The sequence below is a fragment of the Aythya fuligula genome, chromosome 1, assembly GCF_009819795.1.
Source record: "Aythya fuligula isolate bAytFul2 chromosome 1, bAytFul2.pri, whole genome shotgun sequence".
NCBI classification, from domain to species: Eukaryota; Metazoa; Chordata; class Aves; order Anseriformes; family Anatidae; genus Aythya; species Aythya fuligula.
Window position 1 is genome coordinate 204,703,531 of NC_045559.1, and position 19,570 is coordinate 204,723,100.

Genomic DNA, 19,570 nt, shown 5'->3' on the forward strand with positions numbered 1-19,570 from the left:
AAAGTCACCCGTCAATATTTACCCAGTCTTACAGTATAGGGGGTTGTGCAACGTGCAATGGCACGGGGAGGAGAGGGACGGTGCTGGGAGGTGTCACCAGCTTTGTGCCAATGTGAAAGTCACCACGTGGTTAGACGGTGAGGGTTTCAAGCTTTCCCCACCCCAATCTAGGAGTTAAACTCCTGTCAGGACCAAATTCTGCCTTCATGTGGCTGTCACCTTCAAATTTCACCATATTTAGGTGCTTCCAGGGATCATCGGACACTTGTGCATGTGAGCCAGGCACGACCACAAGTGCTTTATTGCCCCCTTGCCTATAAGCCCCCCGTGCATGGCAGGTGGGGACAAGAAGAAGGGCCAAGCAAGGGCAGGACACTTGTATTTGCTGATGATACGGAGCTGAAGGGACCATGTGCAAGTCTCCTCCAGCACTACAGCTTTGGAAAAGGAAAATCCAACCACCCTTCTTGCTGAAGCAACTGCAAGAGAGAGCAAGAGAGAGATGTAAGGAAGGAGGCTACAGGAGCAGTATTGACTGAGGAGGGAGGAAAAATGCTTTTCTGAGGAGTGGCTTTATGATTCAAAATGTGTAGTGTGTAGATAAAGCTCAAGGCTGTGCCTGCTGGGCGTGCAAAGGGCTGGGTGGGTTTCAGTGTGAGCCATGGAGGCATGCAAACAGTGCACGGGTGTTTCACTGGGGTGCACGAGCAGGCTCACACCTCTGCCAGAGGATGGATGGAGGATGGGGATGGATGGAAGGGGGGATGGATGGATGGATGGAAGGGGGGATGGATGGATGGATGGATGGATGGATGGATGGATGGATGGATGGATGGATGGATGGATGGATGGACGGACGGACGGATGGACGGACAGATGAAGGGGTGAAGGGATGGATGGAGGGATGGAGGGATGGATGGAGTGGAGGGTGGGATGATAAAGGGGTGGGTGGATGAATGAGTGGGTGATTGGGTGGGTGAAAGGGTGGATGGATGTGTGGGTAGGTGGATGGATGAGGCAGACAAGTGTCCATATGCATCCTTGCATAGCCTTACATGGCTGTATGAGAAAGGAAACACAGCCTCCTTTTTGCATTTCTGCCTCCAAGCAGGTACACACGCTGCACCTTTGACAAGACATGTGCATCAAACTCCGCCCTACAATTTTTTGCGTGGAAAAAAATCAGAAATTTGGGGAAAAAAAAAAAAAAGAAAAAAAGAGTCCTTATAGAACTGACAAGCTGCTCAGGTAAACAAAGAAATCATCTCATGGGAGGACCAAGAAAACCAAGGGTCTTGTTGTAACCAGGATACAGAGTAATACAGCTAATAGACTGAATTAAACAATAAGCTGATCTGCTACGAAAGCACCGGCGTACATACAAAGGCGTTGCCTGCTTGTCTAAGGGGCACTTCAAATCCCCAAGCTCACCGTGCCCAGGAATTACGGAACAAAAGTAAAAACAACCCTTGGCAAAAGCAAATCAGAGGTGCTAGCTGACAAATAATCCTCCCTTTTGTCAGGCCCTAGGAACACACCAAGCTATATGGAATTTACAGCTTTTAGACTCCATTTTCCCGAGTTGCTACAAACCACACAGCTCTGGTAAAACCCCAAGGGCTCCTTTCCAAAAAACACCGGTTGCTTTCATTGAGCTAAATCTGGCCCAGGTGCCGTTCGCATCCCTCCCCTTCCCCATCCTTTGTCTCCAGGGCCTGTCTGCTTTGGAAAGCAAAGGAGGCTTTTAACCCGTTTGGCTCTGTTGCTTGGAGACGGGATGTTTCCTGGTGAGAAACCACCAGCGATTCCCAAAACGCCCTGCAGAGAGCTGCAGGTCCAGGGCTTTTGGTCCTCCTCCACTGTGTGTGCCCCATCGTGACGGGGGAGGTTCATGGGGGGACCAAGGAGGGGACAATCCTCGCAGTCCTGCTAGTGGGAAGGGTCCCACTCGGGCCCCAAGGGACACCCAAACAGCTGGGAAGGGTTTTCTGCTCCCAGATGTTTCGGGCTAAACCCCAAAGCTGTTGTGTCCCTGATTCCCTAAGCAGCCCTTTGCTTGTGGCTTATTATTACAAGAAAAAAAAAAAAAAAAAAACAAAAACGTTTTGGATTTATTGATGTACAAGGCGGCTCCTTGGAAAAGCTGACCAAAGAGTGAAGCAAGGCTCAGCTGGGTAATAAATATTTATGTCCTGCTCTGCCTTGGGCATGCCATTTGCTTTTGGTATCTCTGTTTCCTTAAATCAGGAGAGAAAAATACTTATGAAGGCCTTCAAAATATTCGGCTTAAATTAGAAAGGGCTCGGAGATTCCCAGACAGCCAGGAGGAGGCAAGAGAGATGCAGCTTTTTGCTGTGCTCAGGCTACATCCAGGCCTATGAAGGGTCTATTTTGGCCCATGTTAGCACCCCAAGCAACATCCAGGCCTATGAAGGGCTTATTTTCTCCCACGTTAGCACCTCAGGCTACATCCAGGCCTATAAAAAGGCTATTTTGGCCCACGTTAGCACCCCAGGCAACATCCAGGCCTATAAAAAGGCTATTTTGGCCCATGTTAGCACCTCAGGCTACACCCAGGCCTATGAAAGGCCTATTTTGGATTGCATTAGCAGCTCAGGCTGCATCTAGCCCTATGAAAAGCCTATTTTGGCCCACATTAGTACCTCAGGCTACAATAAAGCCTGTGAAAGGCCTATTTTGGTCCATGTTAACACTTCAGGCTACATCCAGGCCCAAGACTCTCCTCTCTCTGCAGGGAGACACCTCTGAAATTCTCATCCTGCTTTTTATCAGTCCCCTTGTCCTGCTCTGCCCCTCTCCTCTTGCTCTCCCTTCCTGTTGCTGTATTATTTCTGACAGGAGAATGGAAGATGGGGGCGACAAATGAAAAAGGCACTTCTACCAGCTCTGCACTGCTTTATGGAGAGGTCCTGGTCCCATCGTGGCTCCCCCATCCTGGCTAAAGGGTCTTGCTGCCACTGGAGTCCCCTTCACAACTTAGTAGCCACGGGATCATCTCTGAGGAAAAAAAAAGATATAGCAACAACAACAAAAAAATAAGACTTTGTGATGAAGCTGGGCTGGTGTGAAACCCCTCAGAAAGGAGCCATGCTTAATACAGAGCATGTATTAAGAGCAACCTTACCTCAGGTCTGCCCCTGCAGTGCCACAATCCTCTTGTCCCTGCTCAGTGGGAAGAGACGATAGGGGAGGAGAAGGGTAATCTTTTATTTGGCAATGAGAAGATGCAGATTTACTCCCTGGATTTCTGTGTAACTTCCAGCAACTTTCCCTTCCTACACTTGGGTGATGATTTGCTGTTCAAGAGCAATGATAATGGTGGGAAAACTTCACTGGCCCTCAGACGAATCTCCAGCCTCTCCAGTACCACCCACAAGTAATCCCCACAAGTCCCATGGTAGCATCTCCTGGGGAATTTTGCTGCTGTTTAATTTACACTTATTAGAAGTCCCAGGGCTTTTAAACCTCAATTTTCTCAGTTTTTAAAAGTTTCTCACCACTTCTCCTTATTTCCTGACATACTCAGGTACTTGCACTCGTGCTCTATGATATACCTTCAACCACATTCTCCTTGGCCCTTTCCTGCTCAGGTATTTATAGCCATTTATCCGATCTCCTATGGCTTATGTTTCATCTGAGAACATAGATTCCTTTAATTCCCTCAATAGGTCGTCCTCTGTAATCCCTTTATCAGCGGCCCTTGCGATTTCAGTTGATCAATGTCCACCTCCGAGTACGAGAAGGAACCCGTAAAGCCCTGAGTCACTGCGCTGCGGGCTTTGCAAGTCACCGAGCTTTGCAGATCAGCACAGCAGGGCGTCCCCACGAGATTGCATGGCCAGAAGAGAGCAGGTTCCACGTGGAGACCTGGCTGTGCTCCAGGATCAGGGCTGAGGAGGACTTGCAGGGGTGTGTGCAAGGAGCAGGGCAGTGGCACATATGGGAGGCTCCGCTGTCCTGCTCTGCTCTGCTAATAGGAGCTGGGTACAACCCCTGTTTGAGCCTCTTCTGGAAACTCCAGCACATGTAGGCCCCTCAGTCACACAGGAGGAGCTAGAAGCTCTCTACAGATCACTTTCCTTCTCTTCTAGCCATAGGCAACCCTCTTTTTCTTCTCCGAAGACCCTCAGTCATCCATACAGACTCCTAGGTCCTCCCACCAGCCTAATTTCCCCTCCAGTGGGAGGCCAAGACATCAGGAGGAAGCTGAGGACGACCTTTTAGCAACTATCCAGCGGTTCCTCTGAGTCCCATCCCTTCTTGGCCCATCACTCTACCAGCAGTAAATGCATCTTCCTTGTGAGGCCCTCCTTGCTGGGGAGCCCCCCACTCGCCAAGCTCATGGGACATCATTGCATTGAGCTTGTTCTTTGTCTATCCCCAGCTCTGGGTGGGACAGAACCCCACTTCTCCCTGATGCTATTTATTTAATGCAGATCCTATCAATAAACAGTCTTTCAGACATTACACCCTCCTCTACCTGGTGCAAAATCTCCATCAAAACATCAAAATATGGAATTATTCTCTTTATGCAGCTCTCTGATATGGATTTCCTTCAGCTGCCATCCCCATTCGGCCTTGAAGCACCCTCCCAACATATAGGAATCATAAACAAAGTTGACAAGGAGAACAAGAACTCCCCCGGCAGATCCTCATTCACAGCAGTTGTGTGTGATTAGAAAATGATTTAAGAAGTGAGACGCCACCAAAAAGTCCTCTGTAAGTGGCCACCTGCTGTGCTGTCATATTCCCTTGTCCCTGCTGGCACTTGCTGGGGAGAGGAGCAATTCAGAAGTGTCACTGCTGCAGAGACAGAACCTGCAAAGCTGTTTGGGTGCCTAGGACAGCCCTGCTGTGGCAGGGACACAGAGGCAGCAGAGCCATAGGGCACAAATAGGGGTAAAGGGAGCTTGCTGCATCTCGCTAGGGCAGTGTGGAGCTGAATGCTCTTCTCCGGGGGGGTCGAGGTGTGGTCCAGGTCTAACCTCAGAGCTGGGGTCTCACCAGCTTCAGCCAGCAAAGCTGATGTCTGGGGTCCCTCTGTAAGAGCAAAGAAAGACTCCTAAGGAAGTCTTTTTACAGCCCTGCCTTGTTCTGGTGTTTAATTATTTATTTATTTTCCCATTTTCACTTCATGACACCTCTTATTGTAGATCTCCCGTGAGCAATGGGCTGAGCTGCCATCTCCTTCCTGGAGATGCTGCTGGGGAGGTCGGTGATCCCCAGGTGCCTCCTTTTGAGACGGCTACTGCTGCTTTTTCCTTTTATTTTATTTTATTTTATTTTATTTTATTTTATTTTATTTTATTTTATTTTATTTTATTTTATTTTATTTTATTTTATTTTATTTTATTTTATTTTATTTTATTTTATTTTAAATAAAACTATCTTCCCCTTGTATAAGGTCTTGCACTGAGCTTTGTTGCCCTGCTCCTACAATGCCATATCATTACTTCTTGGAATTATTGGGGGATATGCGTGTGCATGGGGAGGAAACATGCACAGACAGCACGTGATGAGATGTCAGCCAGTGATCTGAGACAAGAAGCCGAGCCCTCTTCACTGCCATCTCCAACAGGGAAAAAATGGAAATCTGGGTGAGTTTTCACAGTGGCAGCAGAAGCAGCTTCAGACCTGCCCCAGGCTGGACACCAGTAGCTGGAATTCGACTGAAAGTCATCCTGGCTTCATCTGAGGAGAGGATTCACCAAGTCCCCCAATAATCAGCTCCCAAACCGTGCCCATCAGCATTACACAGGGGTGTCTGGAGCTGTTCCCTACCTCTGCACCAGGGGATGCCAGCAGCACAGACAGGACCCAGGACCACTGCCTGATTTTGGGTGCTACAAAATTTGGGGTTCTCTCCATTTTGCACCCCTCCATGGTACTCTTAGTGTCATGCACACTTTGCTACAGCCTGATGCAGAGCGATGGCCGTGCCCTTGGCCATCCCCAAGCTCTACGTCCCGCCACGCAGCAGCACATTTGGCTGTGGCTGTTTCCCAGAAGAGGCTGGGGACGGGGAAAGCTGTCCCTGCTCTCTGCCATGGTGGCTGTGATTTAAACGCAGAGACATTTTTATTTATTTTACTTCCATGCTCTCTGAGAGAGGTTTGTAGCCAGCAACTCAATCGGGCTGATTAGAGCTAATGGATTTTACTTGACGTAAGCGATTAAATTATTTCCATGGCTGATTCCTGAAAGTGAATGAGTAGCCATGCTCCGGGATTTATATATAACTGTATAGTTCACTTCAGGAGACACCAAGCATTTTTTTTTTCGTTCTGCAGTTCCTTGCTTCATGCAGGTCTGCCTGGTATCTGCAGAGCCTCCTGACGCTGCAAAACCTCTCAGAGCAGCTCTGCCCATGTCTCAGCTTACGAAAAGAAGGAGATGGGTGGTGCATGACTGAGCATTTTCATGTGAGGCGAGCCCAGAAAGAGGTTCAAAATCACCCCAGATGCTGTGCACATGCAAATCCCCAGGTCCCAAAGGGATGCGAGGCGTTGTGCAGAACCCCAGTGAGCAGGCGTGCTGGATGCAGGGCTGGGAACACTGCAGCTGCAAAACAGGAGTTCGTGTGGGCTTGCAGCCACCAGAAGCACACTAATGCATCACCTTGGGCACGGAGCTGCTGCCACATTGGTGCAACTCCTCGAGCTGAGCCAGGCTGGGTTCAGTGCTGCAAATACAGGCATAGACCTGCCTGAAGGCAGACACTGCCCCCAGAGCTGGCAGGGTGAGACTGGGGTGGGAACGGGTCTTAAAAATATTTCTTCCTGCTCCATGATACACTAAAGGCCATTAAGTACACTGATAACCCGTAGTGCAACAAACCCAGCACAGCAGCGTGGATGGAGTTCAGGATGCTTTCCGCAGAGTGTGTTCGCTGCGGGTATCAGATCTCAGCCCAAGATGCATTTTACACCCTAATAAATCACCACGGCAGGCTTCAGGTAAATGGAATTAAAGAGAACATTTAAAAATAAGCACATCTTTGAGGTTCAGCAGCCGACAAGCTCGATCCCTTTGCAATCTTGACGACCTTGGGTGGGTTTTCCCATCATAGGGCGATGCTTTTCCGCTTTGCCTTGCTGCTGTTCCAATCTATTTCTTTAAAACTACAGTGCATCAGCTGCAAAAAGCCTTTTGGCATCATCCCCTGCAGAAAGCAGTAGGTAAAAAAAGAGAAAAAAGGCAGGACTTGGGCCAGGCAGTCCAATGCCAGCAGTTTCAGGATAAATCTCCCATCACTGCTGCATGGCCTGGACGAGCCGATGGCTTCATCTTGTGCAAAAGGAAAATGCAGCATAGGGAAAGCTCTTGCAAAGGTGTCATGGCTCCCTCCTGGGCTTGCCTTTATCATAGTGGGTTTAAGAGGAAAAATCAGACTAAACTGTGATTAGCATTTCTGTTGTGGGTACAAAGGAGCACATACCACGCTTATTATAAATGCAATACACGGAGCATTAAAAAAAAAAAAAGTGATTCCCACCCGAATGCTGAAGAGCTGCCTAAATCTTTAATGATGATCACCTCTTCTAATTGCACCGGTTGCAAAAGCAAGGACGATATAACCCTGGTGGCTAAAGCAATGCTTGTGCATAGACAACTCTATCTGTAAATAATACTGCATTTTTTTTTCAAGGGCAGCTCCTCCATTCAGCCAGCCCTAACAGCGAGGGTTCCGATGCCATCTGTAAAGCAGGTGATCTCTATTTACCTACAGGCAAGAATGAAATTAAGCAAATCACAGCAAAGATGGGAAAATAATAATAATACTAAAAACAAACCCTCAGGGCCTGAATCAGTAAGGGTTTGCAAAGCGTTGAAGTAAAGAAACAATCCCAGCATGAGTAATCCTGCTTTTCACTGCGCTCCCAGCAGCTGCAGGTGCTGTCTGGTGGGGATCAGCTTTCTGACTGCAATGCACTATTCAGATGTGAGGGTCTCAGAGGGGTACGGGGTGGGATTTGGGGTTTTGAGTCCATGCCAGGAATTTGGAGGAGCCATTGGTTGGCCTTGCAGCAAACGTGGTTTTGGAAGGGGTGTTTTGCTTTGGTTTTGCAGCTGTAACACTGCAATGAAACGTGGAAAAGTTATCAGGCAAAATAAAATAATTGTGTGTGTGTGTGCATCCGTGTGTCTCTGCGTGCATGTGCATGTCTGCATGCATGTGCGTGTGTGTGTGTTCAGCTTTATCCAGAAAAAGCTGACAGGGAAGGGAAATTGGTTCAGCAGCCTAGCAATGTTAAAAAATGTTAAAGATTTGTGCACTTGTGTGCATCTGTATGCACTTGTTTGCACACATGACAGCATGTGTTTTTGAGCACACGTGTATGTGCACATCTGTGTTAAGTACCTCCATGTATGAGTGTGTGTATTTATGTAGGCATGAATGCGCATGTAAGGCGTGTGTGCATGCCTGCACACGTGTGTGCATGCAAGTATCTGTGTGTGTGTGCATGCGTGTGTCCATCTATGTGCAAGTACGTGTGTGCATGTGTCTGTATGTGAGCATGTGTGTATGTCTGAGTCCAAATCTGTGTGCAAGCATGCGTGCATGCATCTGTGCATGCATGCACATGTGTCTCTGTATGTATGTCTGTGTTGCATATGTGTGTATCTGTGCCAGTGTGTATGTGACTATGTGTGAATGTGTGTGCATATGCTCCTGTTTTTCCTGTGTGAGTGCATGAGTGTGCACCTGTGCCTGTATGTGTGCATATATTCACAGAATCACACAGAATCACAGAATTTCTAGGTTGGAAGAGACCTCAAGAACATCGAGTCCAACCTCTGACCTAACGCTAGCAGTCCCCACTAGCCTGACTGTGCCTGACTGTGCATGTCAGTGCATATGTGTGACTGTATGCGTGTGCAAATGTGTTCATGTTTGCATCCCTGTGTATGTGGGTGCACATGATTGTGCACTTGAATGAACGTCTTGCATGTGTATGTGTGCACATATATCCAAATAAAAGTGTGCATGCATGTGCATGTGTGTATGTAGGTTTGTTTGATTGTGTGCACATTTGTTTGTATACATGTGTTTGCACAAGTATACGTGTAAACTTTATCTGTGTACATGTGCATATGCATATGTGTGTGCATGTGTATGCTTCCATATGCAAGTCTGTGTGCATCTGTGTGCACATATGTGCATGCATGTGAGTGCACAGGTGTACGAACACATGTGTAAGTGTGCACAGGTGTGTCTATGCATGTGTGTACAGATATGAGCGCTGCTGTATGTGCATATAGACAGACGTGCAGGTGTGTGTGCATGGGTATATGTGTGCATACGTTTGTAAACACGTGTATGTGAATGTGTGCATGCATCTGTGTACATGCATGTGCTTGCACATGTGCACTTGTGTACATACGCATTTGTTTGCATCCATCTTGCACATGCATGTCTGCATGTGAATATATATGCAAGATTTTGCATATTCCTATCTGTGCATGTGTGTGTGTGACTGCCCATATGTGCAAATATGAGCGTGTGTGTGCATGAACACAAGAGAGTGCGGGTGTGTGCATGTATGTTTGTGCAATAAGCCTGTGTGTGTGGATGTCTTCCACATATGTATGTCTTTCATGTATGTGTGCAAGTGTGTGTGCCTGCATGTGTGTGTATATGCATGTGGGTATGCATTCATGCACGTGCACATATGGTTGTGCAAATGTGCACACAGGTGTAAGAAGCATACGTGTGCACATTGCATTTGTTTGCATTTTTTGTGTGTGCACATGTTTGCACGTGTATGGGTGCAGGTGTGTGTGTGTGCATGTATGTGAGTGTGCATGTGCAAATATACGCATGCACGTCTGTCTGGTCACACATCTTGTTCACGCGTGTGCCTCTTTGTTGCCTATATGTGTGCATGCATGTGCACAGGAATGAATGCTCACTTGTATGTGCACATGAGCATAGCCATGTGCAGGTATCTGTGCATGTGTGAGTGTGCATATGTGTGTAAGGATGTGTATGCACACATGTGTGCATGTGTGTATGTGTCCTCGTGTGTGTATGTGTTCATGTGTGTGAAAGGGTGTGTGAAAGTGTGTGAATGTGTGCGTGTATGTTATGTGTGCACGTGTGTGCATGTGTGTGCACATGTGTGCAAGGGTTCACATGTGTTCATGTGCATGAATGTGTTGCATGTCTTGCTTGTGTGATCGTGTGTGTTCGCGTGTGCATGTGTGCACGTTTGTTTATGTGTGCCCGTGTTTGTGCATGCGTTGCATGTGTGTGCACGTGTTCATGCGTGTGCACGTGTGTTCACGCGTGCACACGCGTGTTCCCGTGCACGCACACGTGCATTTCCATGCACACACACCCGCCCATCTCCCTGCACACCCTTACACCCCTCTCCCCCCCACGCTCTCCATTTCTCCCCCCCTCCTTGCACACCCGGCCGTGCACGCGCCCCCTCCAGGTGCACGCGCGCAGGTACACCCCTCCCCCTCCCCCAAACCCCTCCCCCTCCCCAAACAGACCCCTCCCTCCCCCCCTTTCCCCCCCCCCTCCCCGCGGGCGGGGCGCGTTGCGCTGCGCTGCGCTGCGCGGTGCCTGCGCTGCGCTGCGCCTCCCCGGGCGCGTCCCCCCTTTTCCTCGTCCCCTCTCCCGGTCCCTTGTCCCCGTCCCCTCCTGCGGCCACCATGGCGTGGCCCTGCATCACCCGCGCCTGCTGCATCGCCCGTTTCTGGAACCAGCTGGACAAGGCGGACATCGCCGTGCCCTTGGTCTTCACCAAATACTCGGAGGCCACCGAGCAGCAGCAGCATCCTCAGCATCCCCAGCACTCCCAGCAGCAGCAGCAGCAGCCCCAGCCCGTGGTCCCCGCTCCCCCCCAGCGCCCCTCGGTCCCCATCGCCACCCAACCCGGTGCTGATGCTGCTGCTGCTGCGGGAGGAGGTGGGGAAGCGGCTCCCGGCTCGGCACGGCCCGGCCCGGCCCCGCACGCTTCTCCCCCCGCCGATTCGGTGATGCGGCACGACTACAAACCCTGGAAGGTGCAGCGGCCGGAGCCCAGCTGCAAGCCCAAGAGCGAGTATCAGCCTTCGGATGCTCCCTTCGAGAAGGAGACGCAGTACCAGAAGGATTTCCGCGCTTGGCCCATCCCCAAAAGAGGGGATCACCCCTGGATCCCCAAAGCCGGACCCTCGCCGGTCCTCGGTCCGGAGCGAGCATCCCCGGAGAAACCGGCTCTGGAGAAGAGGAGGAAGAAGGAGGAAGACCCCGAAGCCGAGGAAGAGCATCCCAAAGCCGGGGCCGGGAGGGAGAAGGGCCGGCAGAAGGGCGAGGAGCCCGGGGGGCAGCAGGCGGAGGCGGGCAGGGGCAGGGCGGCTGCCGATGCCCTCAACAGGCAGATCAAGGAGGAGGTGGTGGCGGCGGGGGTCAGCTCGTCCTACAGGTGAGACCCCCCCCCGGCCATCCCTGCCCACCCGGTGGGATGGGGGAATGACGCCACGAAGCTTTGCGGGGCCGGATTTTGAGGGTGCCGATGGGGTACGGGTGGGTGCTGTGCAGGGCGGGGGAATGTGCGGGGTCTTTGGGGAGGGGGGGTTCACAGCTCCGGGTGGGGTTGCAGCCCCAAACTGCCCACCCTGAAATTCTTAATTCCCGAAATTCCCATTCCTGAAATTCCCATCCCAAATTTCCCACTCCTGAAATTCCCACCCCAAAATTCCCACCCCAAAAAATTCCCACCCACAAAATTCCCACCCCCAAACTCGCCCCCTGCCACCAGCTCATCTATCACAGGGATCTTTGGGCCTTTTCACCCCAGCACCCAAATCTCTGCTCGTCCTTCCCCGTGCCCAGAAACCTGCTGTGACCCCACCAGCACCGATCCCACTCCCGATGGGACCGGTGGCATCCCCGAGACAAAGCATCCCGGGGACGCAGCGGGATGCGGGTGACGCGCGTCCTTGGGTGGGGCAGCCTTCGGATGCTGCCATATTTAACGTGCCGTGGGGTGGCACAGCCCCTTATCCCCCCTTTAATCCCCTCCCCGGGTCTGGGTGCCCCGATTTCACCCAAGGAAGGGACCTCCTTTTGGGATCCGCGGTGCCAAACCCCTCGCCGCTTGCGTTTCTGGATGCGTCGGGAATGCAAAACAAAAAGTGGCGGGGCGGCTGCTGCCCTGCCACGGATCTTTGCAAGGGCGTTTTGTGTTTTCCAGAGCTTTCTTTGGCAGAGCCCACCGCCGCCGAGAGTGGGGTGGCGATGGCAGAGAGCGGGGCTGAGGGGGCTGGCTGGGAGCGAAGCCTCACCGCGGTCCTGTCGCTTCTCCCCGCGCCTACGTGCGTGCCGTGGTGGGGATGGTGTTAGGAGAAAGCTCGCTTTTCTTCCCTGGGGAGGGTTAGGGAGCAGGCTGTGCATCAAACAGGTAGTAAATCCATGCGGATTTCAAACTCCCTGTCCAGGAAATGGCTCAAATATTGAGATTTGGATTATTCTGGGGGCTGTAGGCTGGGGCCAGGCCTGGCTCTCCCCAGGGATACGGTGGGCGCAGGTGCATCCAGCTGCTGGCGGTCCTCTGAGACACCAGGGATTTTGGGGTTCTCTGTTTTTGCTAAGGCTAAACCCTTTTGTGGGGAAAAGGGTTTTCCAAGCGCGACACGCAGTCCTTTAACCCTGTGATGTTCAACTTGGGGCGTTTTTGTCTGCTCGTCTTACAGGGTGTAGGTTTTTCGGTTCTGGAAGCTATCCAGGAGCTGGAGAGCTGCTGTACCACTCTCTTCCACTGGTGCAAAGGGTAATTAGGGTTATTTCCCCTAAATCTTTGGATGCTCAGCATCCTTCCCCTCCATGCAGCCACTGTTGCAGCAGGGCAGGCTGGGCTGCATGTACCCTCCCTAAAAAAAAAGGCTCAGGGCACTGCAGGTGTTGGACCCAAGGGAAACCCGAAGGCTTCAGCCTTCCCTTTGTTGCTCCTCAGCTTTCAGGACACCCCCAGGGCTTCTCCTTCCCCCCAGCTTCCCCTTTTTTTTCCTTCCTTGCAGCTCATTGCAGGAGGAGTTGTTTGCTCTGCCACTCAGCTCTGGGCCGTAAGCGCCTCTTCATCAATGCATTAGCGATGTTGTGGCTAATTGGTCTCATTTTCTGCTCAATTTAGGCATCTTTTAAGTGTTGCTTATTGTCTGGGTTCTCCTTAAAAGCCCAATTCCCCAAATCCTTGTTACTATTGAGAGCCTTGCTGCTCCCAGGAGCCCCTATGGGGTGAGCCTTGAACCTCTCCAAGGATGGAGACTCCCCAAACCTATTTGGGCAACCTTTTGGGCCACCTGGCAGCCAAAACCATCCCCTAATGACCAGGAAGCAGCAAGGATGGCTAACATGGGGCTTGTCCTCTGTGCCCTTTGCCGTGCTCGTGCGATCACCAGCACGGGGAGCAGGGGGAGATTTCCTTACAGCCCTTTGCCACCGCTGCAGATCAGCATCACGGGATGCTGAGAAGCAGCTCAGGGGTGGTGAAGCCAAGGAGTGTTTTTCTGATAGTTTTAAAACCACGTCGAAAACACAAATTCCCCATGTTTTTTAGTGTGTGAGCCCAGGTGATTTCAGCAAGGCTGGAGCTGCTGTGGTAGGGCTGCACGCATCTGCAGGAGCCTCCGCGTGCCCCAGGGATCCTACAGAACAGCAAGGGAAATGCTGGGAGGATGGGCTCAATCCTAAAAGTTTCCATGTGTGGAGTGAATCCTGGGGCAACGTATGGGCTGGAGCCCTTGGGATCAAGGTTTGGAGGTGGTCGAGTTGTGCACGATGGCATCTGCTGGCCAGTTGGTGCCTTATGGCTGCTCCTCTTCTGCAGTGCCCCTGTTTGGTGTCCTGTTTTGTTCCTGAGGTGCTGGAAGCCACCGCTGTGGCCAGTTGTGCCTTGGTGTGATGTGGGTTCCAGCACCGAGGTGCTTCTTTCCCCCAGTTTCCGTCCCCAAAACATTGGCCACCCAAGCAATGCTACGGGGACAGTTTGCGTCTCCCTTCACCACCCTCTTCTCTGCTCCTTGTGGTGGCCTGTGGACCTTGAGGGACCACGTAAGGACCAGGGCATCCTTCAGCAGCTGGGACAACTAGGGTTAGGTGGCTGATAGGATTTTTAGGTGGACAGATGGGAGCCAGGACCTGGCCTGAGGACAACTCCTGGAAAGGGGCCCATCCTTGCTGCTGGATCAAGCCCTTTCTTGTTCAGCTGTCTGGTGTCTAGGAGGATCTGGTGGCATAATGATGGGGTTTCATCTGCATTGGGTATAAAGTGGCCCTGGTGACTGCAGTGCTTGAGCTTGGGAGTGGGCTTTGTCCTCTGAGCTCTTCTGGGTGGAGCAAAGCAGGGATGGAGGTGTTGGGGATGGAGACGATGGGGATGGAGACAATGGGGTTGGAGATGATGAGGATGAAGACGATGGGGATGGAGACGATGGGGATGGAGACGATGAGGATGGAGACGATGGGGATGGAGGTGACGGGGAAGAAGACGATGGGAATGAAGACGATTGGGATGGAAATGATGGGGATGGAGATGATGGGGATGAAGATGATGGATATGGAGATGATTGGGATGAAGACGATGGGGATGGAGGTGATGGGGATGAAGACAATGGGAATGAAGACGATTGGGATGGAGACAATTGGGATGGAGATGATTGGGATGGAGACAATGGGGATGGAGACGATGGGGATGGAGGTGATGGGGATGAAGGTGATGGAGATGAATGAACTCCCAGGCTGGAGCTGGCCCTGGGGGTCTGGGAGCGGGGCCAGGAGGTGACCAGATGTGCAGACAGTGGTGTTTGCTGGGGAGAGTGCAACGCTTTGAGGTGTGTTTGGCAAAAAAAAAAAGCACAAAGGAATGAAAAAAAAAAAAGCACAAAGGAATGAAGGCTTCCCATTTTTGTTTGCAAAATGATGGAAAAATGTTAAAGTTAGATGTATTCTGTTTTGTTTTGTTTTCCTCCATCTTGCTTTCTTCTCTTAACTTCTTATTTTCATGAAAAAAAAAAAAAAAAGAAAAGAAAAAGATATAATAGGTAAAGGGAAAATATCACCCCTTTTGCAGAAATGAGAAATATTGCTCCCTTTGTGTTGAAACGAGTAATAAGGCAATGAATTTTCCCCAGAGAAGTGATATTGAGAAACCTCGTTTTCAAGTTCTTCACCAGAAAGATCTCTTTTTTTTTTTTTTTTGACCAAAGCAATTATTATTTTTTTTTTCCTCCAATTTCTTTTCCTATCAGAGGAAATAAAACAAGAGAGGCTTCAACGGCCAAATTGGAACTGCCTCTGGTATTAATGAATTGCCTGTTGCTAATGTGCTGCCATTCATCTCAAGCCCTGGAGGTGCTAAGGATGTGGAGCAAAGGGGAGATTGCAGAAGCTGTGGAGATGAATGACTCAGTCCTGGGCACCTGCTGGGTCTTTTTTTTGAGAAAGAGGAGATAATTTGGGGAGGGATGGCCACACGGGAGGGCTGGAGCAGGCTGTGTGGGGATGGGGAATCCATTAAGGTAGTAGAAATGTGGAAGGACCTCCCAAGACCATGTTGTCCAAATCCCAGTCCTGAGGAAGGAGATGATGTTTCTAGACCACGCCAGGCTGATTTTTATCCCATCTTTTCTTGAAAATCTCCCTTGGAGAACATGCCCTACCATGGTGAGCTGCTCAGCAATGCTGCTCACACAAGTTTGGTTGGAAATTCACCTTTGTCTTCTGAGATTTCTGATCAGATCCATGGGCTATGTCTACATTAATAAATTAAACAGTGCCAAGACATGTTCCTGGACACAGGGACGTGATCACCCTTCTCCCGTGTGTGTTTCCTAGGCTTAGTGTGGGATGGGGTACGAGCCAAAAACTGCTTCCAACACACAGCTTGGGTGCAACCACCTTGTTTTGGGGGGTTAAAAAGTTTAATCATGTAAAGGCTGTCCCAGTTTTTCCCATTTTTCTGAGCAGTATTTCCCCTGTTTCTGCTCTGTTACATCACCTCTGCAGGGACCTCTCGGCACGTAGGACTGGTTGGGATGCTCTGGACCAGTAAATCAAATCATATGCATGATGTTCGGTCTTTTTCAGTAACACAGGGTGCCACTCTCAGAAATTAGGGGTTTTTACTTGCACGACTCCAGCTTGAACATTGTGCCAAGACCTGGTGGTTCGCAGGCATCATCTCATTTCCAGTCTGAGGATGGTGATGGCCATGGTTATGGTTTGTTTTTCTGTTAGCACTGGGTTATTTAGTGCTTTTCTTCTCCCTGGGGGTCCCTGCCCAGTGTCCCTTAGTCCATCAGATTGCTTGGCTCTGCAGCTAGCAAGCCAAAGCTTTTTAGATTCTGCTATATTCCCTGAATCAGCCCTTCCCCTCAAACTCTTTCTGAATTAAACCAGCATTTTTAGGTGCAGATGCAGGGTGTTGTTCATGGGTTTGGAGAGGAGATCCCCATCTCCACCTCACGTTTGTGCTATCAGTCACCACAAGAGAAGCACCTCTTATCACCAGGACATCCACATCGTTCTCTTAGGCAGCCCCAGCCACGGAGCTGCCATCCCATAGCAAGAAATCCTGGTGTTTGGTACTATTACTACCTCTTCACCCCATTTCAAACACGGCAGTCAAGGTCAATCCCTTTCTTCCTCCGTGATATCCCCATCCTCCTCCACGTTGGCACTGCCTACAGCGTTGTGTCATCAGGAGGTCTCATCACTATTGCCCTACTTTTTTTTTTTTTTTTTTTTTTTTTTTTTTTTTTTTTTTTTTTTGTGCTGAAGTCAACCTTAAAAATGTTAAACACTGCTAACCTCCTTCCAGGCTGCAGCTCAGCCTCCCAGCACTTCGCATTTCCCTCTCCCACTTTCCCTTTCTTGCTGATGTTCACGTTCATGGGCTTAATTAAGAATTTCCCACGTGGCCCAGGATCGAAGCCTTCGGATAGATTTCCACATTCCCTTTGTCTGCTAGGTCGGTTCTTGCAGCAGAGGATGTGCCAGGCACCCCTGCTGCCCTCCCAGCCGTGGCTGTGTCTGATCAGACCACCAGCCTCTCCCGCAGATGCTGCAGGGCAGACCCCAATTTCACTCGGCAGCCTCAAGCTGCTGCTGTGAAATAAACAATAAATAAAGCTAAGAGGAGAGGGATCATCTAATTCAGACAGCAGGACTATCCCCGTCCTTCGTTTGCCAGATAAATCACAGAGAGCTGCTGTAAATTTGTCTTCTCTCACATTTAGAGCACGACCTCTGCTTTTCCTGTCTCCTAAAACCTTCGCTTTCTGAGTGCTCCTGCACTCCATCCTACATCAATCTTGCTTTTCTTTGCCCTTAGCTGAATGCATTCGTGGCTCTCCCTGGTGCTGATAGCTCCAGGTGAGCCTTGTGCGGTGCTGGGCTGAGTTCGGATGGGTTCGGGAAACCCTCAGAGGCTGGAAGTTGGATTTCTGTTGATTTATAACTCAGCGTCCTGAATATCCTTCAGATGTCCTCTCTCTCTGGATGTATTTATACACACACACGTGTACAGGAGTGTTCAGCAAGGTGCTGCTTTCACCTCTACCTGCTCTCCCCTCCCCGCGTCCAACACTGCAGGTGCTGGGTAGCAAACACGTTTTGCTTTTAATGAATAGCTCCTTTTTTTAATTAATAGCATCCTTTTGGATGCAGCCCACCTCCTGCACAGCACCATCCCTCCCCGTGTCCATCAGCACTCGCAGATTTTTCCCCCCCGGCCCCACCAGGTGATATTTGGGGAGCAGACGGAGGTTTCAGGCTGAGATGCTCCCCGAGGTCACTGGCACCACGCTGAAGTTGGGCTGCTTTGCTTTTCTGGCTCTTTAATAGGGCTGTACAGGTGCTTTTCTGCTTATCTTGCTCAAAAGGTTAAAGAAATGAAGGTGTTTAAGGAAGACAGTGGCATTTTGGTGAAGAGCTATATATTAATTGCAAACAGCAGGGCTTCTGCTCCTAGAAATCAATAGGGCTCTTCCCCTGACCACCAGGGTTGCTGCTGGGTCTTAGCTCAGCCCAAAGCCCGGATCAGGCCCCCTTGCTCTCCCCAGAGCCCTGCAGGACCAGCGTGTCCTCTTGCAGATCCCCTCTGCCTGCAGGTTTGGCAGGGAATTCAATCCTCGTGCCCTTGAATTGATGGCTCAGATTTCCTTCTCCACCCTCATCCCAGCCCTGCTGCATTTACAAATGATATTCTTCTTGTGGGGGTGCTTTGTGCAAAGGGCTAGCTGTCGATTAAATGATGTTCATATGCAATTAGTCATTAGATAGGCTTTTTCTTCCACTTTGTCTTTTTTCTCCTAATTCCTTCTCATTAATCCAGCTAGGGGGGTACTGTAGCTGCACAAATGGAGGGGAAGATGGGCTGAGAGCTCATTTCCCAAATAAAGGGATCGAGCATATTTCTCCTAAGATGAGCAGACACCTTAAGAAGCATGCATTTATGGGAGACAGAACAGTTTGGGTTTAGGCAGAAATCCAGTTAAACCATCTAAAACTTGGCCTTGAAAAGATTGGAGCTGGCCAGGCCAGGATGTTGCAGTGAAAAAATGTCAAATTTAGGGTTATTCCGATATGGGGTGAGGAAGCCCTTTAGGACCAGCCCTGATTGATGAACCTCAGGCTTTTCTTTTGCCTTTTATCATGAAAGTGGCCATGTTTCTGCTCTGGGACAAGCAGCTGTGCCTAAAAAAAATCTGTGCATCATGTTCAGGTGGGCTGGAAACACAGGCAGGGCCCCAAATCCCGACTTGTCCCATTCCCAGATTTGGGAAGCGGTGGGACCCAAGGTTGGTTCATTGCAGAGGCGTTGAAGGAGAAGCTGCAGGTGCCAATTCCCAGCAAAGCGGGGGTCCTTTCCCCAGCCCACGTCCCCTGGTGGGCTGTGGAGCTCCAGCAAGCCAGAGCCTTGGGTGGGAGGTTGCAAAGATGCTCAGTGCCTTGCAGGCTTTTTTTTGCAGCTTGAGCAATGCTTTGCTGCCAGTGCAACAGAGCAAGCTCTGTATTGGTGGAGTTATTTCATCTAAGGGGGTGATTAGATGCAAAAGTCTGATTTTTTATTTATTTTTTTTCCCATTTCTTGCTGTGTTTGTGGATTTTTGAGCTCTTCCCCAGACCTGTTTGCCGTGATTCTCCTTCATGTTTGTCCTGGGTTTGCTAACTAACCTGCTGATGCTTGTCAATGGAGGAAAAACAGATTTCTCATCTCTGGCCAGCTGTGATTTGCCTCTCCCTGATCACTGCAAGGGCTGGAAACCCACAGAAACCACAGGCACCTCTGGTCTTCCAGTGTCTTTTCAGACACACCTAGCAGCCTTTCAGGGGTGCCATACACATCACCGTCTTGTTCACAGCCTGCTGGGGATGTTGTTCCCATGCAGGATCTGGAAATCAGGCTTTTGGCTATGTCACACTGATGTTTGAAGGTTGGGAAGTCAAACGGGATGATCAGTGAAACCCTAAGGGAGTGATGATGTGGTGCTTCTGCACAGTGCTTCTGGCATGATGCAAAATAGGAGAAAACATCTGGTTTATATTGTTTTT

The 19,570-nt window shown here is 50.2% G+C and overlaps 1 protein-coding gene across 1 annotated transcript in view; it reads left to right on the forward strand.

Moving 5' to 3' along the window:
• The first annotated feature begins 10,610 nt into the window (after positions 1-10,610).
• Positions 10,611-19,570, forward strand: part of MAP6 (microtubule associated protein 6) — a 35,394-nt gene continuing 26,434 nt past the window's right edge. The window contains exon 1 of the mRNA XM_032208296.1: positions 10,611-11,441. Within this exon, the coding sequence (XP_032064187.1) occupies positions 10,687-11,441 (755 nt within the window). The 5' untranslated portion in view covers positions 10,611-10,686. The remainder of the gene's footprint in view (positions 11,442-19,570) is intronic.